The sequence below is a fragment of the Phyllobates terribilis genome, unplaced genomic scaffold (genome assembly GCF_046119375.1).
Source record: "Phyllobates terribilis strain yellow unplaced genomic scaffold, ASM4611937v1 Scaffold_6826__1_contigs__length_41680, whole genome shotgun sequence".
Lineage (NCBI taxonomy): Eukaryota > Metazoa > Chordata > Amphibia > Anura > Dendrobatidae > Phyllobates > Phyllobates terribilis.
The window spans coordinates 2,862-10,984 of NW_027369568.1; the positions used below are offsets into that span (position 1 = coordinate 2,862).

Below are 8,123 nucleotides of genomic sequence, written 5' to 3' on the forward strand. Positions count from 1 at the left end.
CTCATATTCTCTACACACAAAAAACATATATTGGAGAAAAGTTTCACTTTGATATAACTGAATTCCCGTGAAACAATCACAACTTTGAAAACTAAATGCAAGTTCCTCAAAAAATATACCGCTCTTTATTTTTTCTTTTTTACATCATTAAAAAGCAATGCATTAGTATGATCAAAAGAACCTAAAGAGATACGTTAAAAGGAACAAGTTTTTTCATTAGATTTTATGATCTAAAGAGCTTAAAGAGATACTGTGTTGATTTACATATTTGTTGGAGCAGGTATCGAAACTGGCACTAATCGTGTATTACTGAGACATTATACACGTTACCAGCCACGTGGCTTGAAGCTAAAACTGAAAGTAAAGTGACCCCACCCCTCAATCTTCCCCCATTACCACCACCACCCCGCTCTGAAATTCTACTCTCTCAGCTCATCTTGCTTGCTCTGATCAAATCAAATCAAAATCGCTGCTCTGCTGCCATGACTATAACGGAGATTTCCATCATCCACCACGTCGCCCTCGTTATCTTTCTTCTCTGGTTGCTTCAAGCCTTCAGCTATGCCCGTCCTCTCTTCTACTTCCTCTCCTTGCTCTATCTCTACCAGGTTACTTCTCCTACTCCAATTTTAGCCTAGCTGAACTGTTTTTCAGCACCGCTATGCTGGTACACGGGGCTTAATATGTTTTTCACTTCGAATTTGGTCCAGGTTAATGAAAGGTATACTATGAGGTTGAGTAGGAAGTTTCAATTCGAACAAAGAAGACAGGCTAATCAAAAGAGAGTGAGTTTCTACCTTGCTGTGAATCTTTGATGTCTTTGTTTCCTCGATTTCGTTTGTTTAATATGTTCCAATTTCCTGGCTTCAGGTACTCATGGAATCCGAGAGCGTGAGATGGTTGAATCACGCGATTGAGAAAATTTGGCCTGTTTGTATGGAACAGATCGTTTCTCAGAAGATTTTGCTGCCAATCATACCATGGTTTCTCGACAAGTACAAGCCCTGGACTATTGTATGATTACATATCCTACAATCTATGCTTCTAGATTTCCTGCTCCCAGTTTGTGATATGATTTTCAGGCGTTTACATTTGCACTTGACTCTCTAGGTTATTACACTGCGTTTCATATCTGAATTTTTAGTTTTCCATTGGATCTTGCTGTGTATTGGGTAAGTTGTAGCTATTTGATTTTCATAACAATTTATAATTCGAACTGTAGACTAAGTACATTATCAATGTGCATTTCAGAGGCCATGCTGTATGCCTTAGTTGAAGTAGGAAAAGTATGCTGAAAGCCTAAAAGAATATGGTACTTTGTTGTAAATTCTCAGAAAAAGGCTTCAGTGGAACACCTTTACTTAGGAAGAAAGGCACCAATCTTCACAGAAATGAGGGTTCTTCATGAATCTTCAGATGATGATCATTTGGTATGTGATGCCAGCTTTGCGTTTTGATGAGTTTTCATTGAACACACTCTACTGGGATCTTGGTGTTTAACTGTTGTAGAAACGCAGGTGCTTGAACTTGGACTCAATTTTTTAACAGCAGATGATATGAGTGCAGTTCTAGCTGCAAAACTTCGGAAGGCATTGGGATTTGGGATTGTGACCAAGATGCACATAACAAGTATGCACGTTGAAGGAAAGGTGTGCAATTACATGTCAATTTCTCATGGAAACTTGATATTTTTTTTCTGAATACTTGAACTGTCGGACATGTGCAGTAGAAATTTCCATACCTTAATTCTGTGTTGAGTACTAGTGGTGATCTTTCCTGAGTAGATTGAAGCAATTTGATAAGTTAGAATTTGAATTTCCATATAATCCAATAGTTGATAAATAGATATTTATACGAATTATTGGCTGTTGCTTTTATGCAATTAACTTACCCTTTGTTTCTTTGAGAATTTATTTTGTGCTAATTTAGAGGCTAGAAATGTTATAGTTCTTCTTATATATGGCAGGTCCTCGTTGGGGTGAAGTTTATCCGTGACTGGCCCTTTCTTAGCCGTTTGCGCATATGTTTTGCTGAACCTCCATACTTTCAGATGACCATCAAACCTATTTTTAATCATGGTTTTGATGTGACAGAGGTCCCTGGTGTTGCTGGATGGCTGGTAAATTTGATTTCAACCATATTTTGCGATAATTTTGTTTCTCAGTTTTTTTTACTATATATTGTTGCATATTCCTCCTGAGTAGGACAATCTTCTGGCAGTTGCATTTGAGGAGACACTTGTTGAGGCAAGTTAATTAACACTGTTTTGTATCGCTGTAAGAAATTATCGTATATCTTCAGAATTAAATTTTGAAATACAGTATCTATAACTTTTGCAGCCTAATATGCTTGTTGTTGATATGGAGAAGTTTGTTTCGCCACAACCATCATCTAAAAAGGGTACGACTTATTATATCAACTTGCACTTTCTAGCACATTTGTGATGCAAATTGATCTTAATTGGCATAGTTTCATGACAGAAGGCATGTAATACTTAAAACTGACAGTTCCATTACATGGTAAATTCATGCACATATTCATTAAATGAATTCTAATATCCTAGCTCTTTACTGTAGCAAATTGGTTTTCTGTGTCGGTCAAGGAGCCTATTGCTTATGCAAAAGTGGAAGTTATAGAAGGATCAAACATGAAACCATCAGATTTCAACGGTCAGGACATTAATATGTTCTCCACATTCTGATTTATTGGATTTGTTTAGACTTAAATGCATTGATGTAGGGATGGCTGATCCCTACGTGAAAGGGCAACTCGGTCTGTACAGATTCAAGACTAAGATTCAAAAGAAGACACTTACACCAAAATGGCTAGAGGAGTTCAAAATCCCAATATGCTCGTGGGAGTCCGACAATGTTCTCACTCTAGAAGTTCGTGACAAGGACCACTTTACCGATGACAGTCTCGGGTTTGTTCTTCATTTGAATTGATAATCTCGTAGATTTTGTTTACTTAACGTATTTCCTGTTGCTGCATATACATATATAGAGTATGCTCTGTGGACATAAGCGAGATGAAGGATGGTCAGAGACATGACATATGGTTACCTCTAGACCATGTCAAAACGGGGAGATTGCATCTGGCTGTGACGGTTCTTCAAACCGAATCGAAGGTACATCTACACGTAGAATGTAGAAAATCGACTTGACCCATTTCTGGGTCAAAATCAGACATGTTTTTAATATAAGCATAAAAAATAGGAAATAGAAGTAAAAAATATTTTTTTAGCTTTATTTTTATTAAATAAATATTGTATTTATTTAAAAATATTTCTATTATTTTTTTTACAGAAACGAGAAAAAATTCTACATTAACGGACATGTTAACCCAACTAAAGACGTTATAACTTATAACTCGACACATTATGTTCCACCCGCCGTATCAAGAATATAAATATAAAGTATACCAATAAAAAATAAAAATTTATTTTTATTAATTAAATATTTTTATCAATTTAAAATATTTTTTAATTATTTTATTATATCACAAAAAGTAATCCGATAAATGATCCGACTTGAAATAATCCGACCCGAACCCGACCTCTGCCTGACCCGATTGTCAGGTCTACCTGACTTAAATCTAAGAGCATCCACAATGGTGATTTCCTAAAATTCTTATTTAAAATTAGAAAAAAGATAAAGTAATTATATAGAGGGGATGTGTAAGAAATGTAAGAGATTTTCACAAGAATCAATACTTTTAGTTCTTCTTCCACAACGAAATGCATAAATTCTTATAAAGTTCTCTTACACATCCCCTCTTTCATTTTATTTTCTTTTTCTTGTTTAGTTTTAAGAATTCTTTAAAATCTTTTGAAGATCATCATTGTGGATGCTCTAAAACTCTCTAACCTGAACCCGATCTGAGCGATCCTATTGGCATGTCTATCTACAGACCTACTTGCAGGATTTTTTAATAAGAGTTGATGTATCTTTTTAAAAATCAATGCAGGATCAAGTGAGCAATCTATCAAAGGATGAAAATCTGGACGGAGAAGGGAGTGCAAATCCAACTGAAAACCAGTTAGATGAGAAAGATAGTGGTTCATTAGGATCACCAAAGAACTCCAATAAGTTCAGTGATACATTTGAACCGGTTGATTTCGAAGGGATGAAGGAGACAGGCATGTGGGTTCATCATCCAGGGAGCGAGGTCACTCAAAAAAGAGAGCTCAGGAAAGGGAAAAGTAGACGTTTAACCGACACCAAAATCGAAGCCGAGGGCGAGAGTGACGTCGAATCATCATCAACTCACCAAACCCACAGCATCTCCGATGAACAAGGTAGCAAATCATCTCATCATCGCAACATATTCAAAAAGGGGCTACACATGGTCGGTAAGGCCTTGCATAGGAGCCACAATAAAGATGACACGTCATCATCCAGCTCAATGGAGCACGAGAAACCAACTTCACATACTAAGCCTTCCATTTCTAGCAATAAGGGTTCTAGAAACTTCTCGAGGCCTTCTGACGCTGATAGTCAGTCTTCTGATGACGACTCTGTGTTCGGTGAAAATGTGGTGGAAGGAGTGCCTATCGCGGCGATGGAGCCAGCGAATAACGGCGGTAAAACCAGCTCGGCTGAGGGAATCGCTGAAGATACTCATTGTGATCTTCCTCCAGCAAGTTTGGAGGTAGTTGCTTGAAAAAGTTTTTTAAGAGTATATATGTTGTGTGCAGTGCAGGTTGGTTTTGATTTGGGTTAAGGTTTTGAATGATTCAACTTGTGTACAAGTCATCACATGTTGTACAATAAATGCTTAAGGCTGCGTTCGGTATGATTGAGATTGAAGTCAGGTGAAGTTGCGTTCGGTATGATTGAGATTGAAGTCAGGTGAAGTTGAAATAAGGAATTGAAGTAGTTGAAATGAGATGGGTAAAAATAAACTAGTTCAACCACAGCAATTGAAATTGCTTTAACCCACATATCTCGGTTGAAGAAAAGTGATTGAAATCGATTGAAAACAGCTTCAATTCAACTGATTTCAATCGATTGAAATGAAGAGTACACCGAACGCTTTTCAATCAACTGATTAAAGGAACTTCAATCGCTTCAACACCCCTCCCGAACGTAATCTAAAATTCTACAGTTTTTAATTTTTTAGTTTTTGTTTTGACCATCCACGCAATGACTGGCTCTTAGCATGAGCTTTTAAGTTTTTTAATAAGAAAATTTAGTCACTTTTTATAAGAGCTCAGTTGCCCAACCAAATGGAGGAAAACTGTAGGCGCGCGCATAAGTGCAGACCGTCCCAATATACAAGTCCAATGGAGTTCCATCCTAAAATTAATTGGCAATAGGAAGAGTAATTCATGAGTTTATATAGTGGGTTATTTAGCTCTCAATTTTCGATGTGGGATATTAGTTGAATATGTGATTTAATTAGTATAAAATTGTTGGTAATATTATCTTTTTAATGTGCTTATAGTCTTTAGTGTTTGATTATTGTATATGTTTTTGAGAAATTTTTTTAAAACCAACCCTTATTTGGTCATTTTTTTTCAAAAAAATACCCTTTATATCACTAATTGCTTTAAACCACCCCTTATATATATTCCGTTACCAATGCAACACCCCTTTCCCTCTTCCGTTAAAAAACCCGTCTATATTTGTGCAATTACAATTATACCCCTCTTAGTTCTAGAAAATTACATATTTTTTCCCGAAATTTATCCCTTGACCTTCCCTTTCCTTTTCCTTTCTCTTTCACTTCTAATGAGCACTCAACATCGTCCATGGCTACTCCGATCAACAGCATCGCAGTCACTTTCTCCGCCAATCCTCCCTAATCATCTCCTCTTCCGCTTCCCTTTCATGGAACCCTCACTCCTCTCTTTCCTTCTCCCATAAATCTTCCCTATTAGATCTTTGCGGCTCTCCACCTCCTCCTCCAATCTCCGCCATTCACTCCCCTCGCCGTCGTCAGATCCACACAACCCGCTCAACCTCCGACCTAATTCCGACTTTTCGTAATTAGAGCTTCATATAGTGATTTGAAATTGGGATAAGAATATGATGATGAAGAGCCTAGGACTAGACCTGTAGCAACTGAAGTTGTTGACGTAGACAACGTTTGACAATCATTAGCTTGAGAATGATTTCCGACCTTCTCTTGTTCGGTATTCGACTTTGATTCCACACACACGATCTGATGAAGAAAAAGATTTCAGCTTTCTTTCACAAAAATGCAATACAAGAATCTTAGAACAGAGAAAGACCTTTGAAGTGTCTGATGATCCATCACTTGTGCTGATTTTGTCCTTACGCAACCAAGAAGGTAAAGTAGTTTGGCATCGATCTGCAACCGAATTGTATCTGGACCCACTTATAGCTTTCTGTGTTAGTTGAAAAGAGCTCTTCGACACACAACCAAAATCAGAAGATGGAGGAAATTATCCGGCAAATGGAACAAAGGATCTCATTAAGCTGCAAACCGTAAACAAACAACCATAAGAGTAACTGTAAGCTATTTCAAGACATATAGCAAATAGACAAGTACTGCAGTAGAACTGATAGTCATGTGTTTGCTCAGAGTTCTCATAAGTACCACATCCAATCAGCCAGACACGTTTCTTGTAAAGCTCCAGAAATGAAGCAAATTTAGCAATCAAACAACTCAACAAATCATCTCTGAGATCAGATTCCTCCATGACCAAAACCTTCAGATCACCACAGAAAACAATCAAACCAGGGCCACAACAGTTCTCTACCATTATAGCTAACTCCTCGATCCTACTTTTCATCAACTCAGCCCCGAAATCGTCACTCACAAACTTCAAAATCTCATGCTCAACACTAACTACAGTCATCCCACGGATCTCTAATGGCAGAAGCTGGTCCTGAGTTCTCACAACCTCAACAAATCTCTGAAGTACTTCGTAACCACAAACCCCAAAAAGCAGAGGATTCCTCTCTTGTTTTCTAACAAGAACTTCCCCTATCCTCCTGAAATCTTCGTCGCCACCGTAAGACGACAGCTTAAACGGCCGAAGCTCCCTCCAAAACCCTTGCAAAGGCTTCACCATGGCCGATTTCAAATCGAAGCTACTATATCCAGCTTCATTAAAGACACGGCTAACCATCGGATCAACGAGAATCGCAACAATTAGGTTTCGAATCTCGACCTTAATCCCGGAAGTTCCAAGCTGCTCCTTCCCTATGTCTTGATTGTATCCAAAGCTATCAGACTGCCTTCTCTGATTCACCTGCGATCCTTTAATAGCCGCCATGAGCGAGTTCGAAACCGGCGGCTCACTAACACGTTGACTACTCGCCGCCGGAGATCGATCTAAGGAGATCGAAAGCGCGAAATCCAGCGCCCTAATATGCGCACGGGAGATGACGAATAGAAGCAAAACAAAGCGTTTCGTGATCGGAAACAAGCTTCACGGAGAGGAGAAGAAGGGAGAGAGAGGAAAGCGGAAATGACATGAAGCGACGTCGTTTGAGCGTGGCTCCGGCAACGTGCGTGAAAATTCGCCATTGAAGCTCAAAGCTCATCGAACCCATTTTCAACCTGGTAAAAATTGTGGTTTTTAAAAAAATTTTGGCGTACAACGGTAAAATCACATGTGTGGATGGATTTTCTAACGGCATAAGCAAAAGGGTGTTGCATTGGTAACGGAATATATATAAGGGATGGTTTAAAACAATTAGTGATATAAGGGGTGTTTTTTGAAAAATGGCCCAAATAAGGGGTGGTTTTAAAATTTTTTCTCTATGTTTTTTATTTTTTCTGTAGTAGGAAGCTTCTTAGTTGTTTCCTATTATCTTTTTATAAACCCTTTCTCAAAAATTTACATGGTATTAGAGCCAAGATTTATCTTAGCCAATTTCTCATCTTTGTTTAGTCTTAATTGCTAAACATTTTTTCCGCAACTTTTCTCAGTCTTTAAATCTAAGTTTCTTCCACGTTTTACAGTCTTCACTGATGTAAAAAATGGCCTCTAAAGATTCTCTTGCAGTTTTTCCTTCAACTGTCCCATATAGGAATGAGGCTCAAGCTCTTAATCCTTCTTTTCATTTGAACGGAAAGAACTACCTCCTTTGATCACAAGATGTGAAGACTTAAGGCAAAGGTGAAGGCAAAGACAAAGACAAAGGAGA

At 38.0% G+C, this 8,123-nt stretch overlaps 1 protein-coding gene across 1 annotated transcript; it reads left to right on the plus strand.

Moving 5' to 3' along the window:
* Nucleotides 1-482: 482 nt before the first annotated feature.
* Nucleotides 483-5,459, plus strand: LOC141251291 (uncharacterized). The gene is made up of 13 exons (XM_073670280.1): nucleotides 483-608; nucleotides 711-785; nucleotides 871-1,014; nucleotides 1,335-1,430; nucleotides 1,518-1,649; nucleotides 1,967-2,119; nucleotides 2,205-2,246; nucleotides 2,340-2,400; nucleotides 2,577-2,669; nucleotides 2,740-2,923; nucleotides 3,004-3,139; nucleotides 4,039-4,582; nucleotides 5,446-5,459. Exons 1-13 carry the CDS (start codon nucleotides 483-485, stop codon nucleotides 5,457-5,459), a joined length of 1,800 nt encoding a protein of 599 aa, XP_073526381.1.
* The last annotated feature ends 2,664 nt before the right edge of the window (nucleotides 5,460-8,123 follow it).

Bases quoted from the DNA above. Each gene is read 5' to 3' on its own strand.
- LOC141251291 (XM_073670280.1), top strand. From the start codon at position 483: ATGACTATAACGGAGATTTCCATCATCCACCACGTCGCCCTCGTTATC. The intron at 2,670-2,739 runs GTCAGGACATTA...GCATTGATGTAG, and splicing joins GAAACCATCAGATTTCAACG to GGATGGCTGATCCCTACGTG. The intron at 3,140-4,038 runs GTAGAATGTAGA...ACTGAAAACCAG, and splicing joins AATCGAAGGTACATCTACAC to TTAGATGAGAAAGATAGTGG.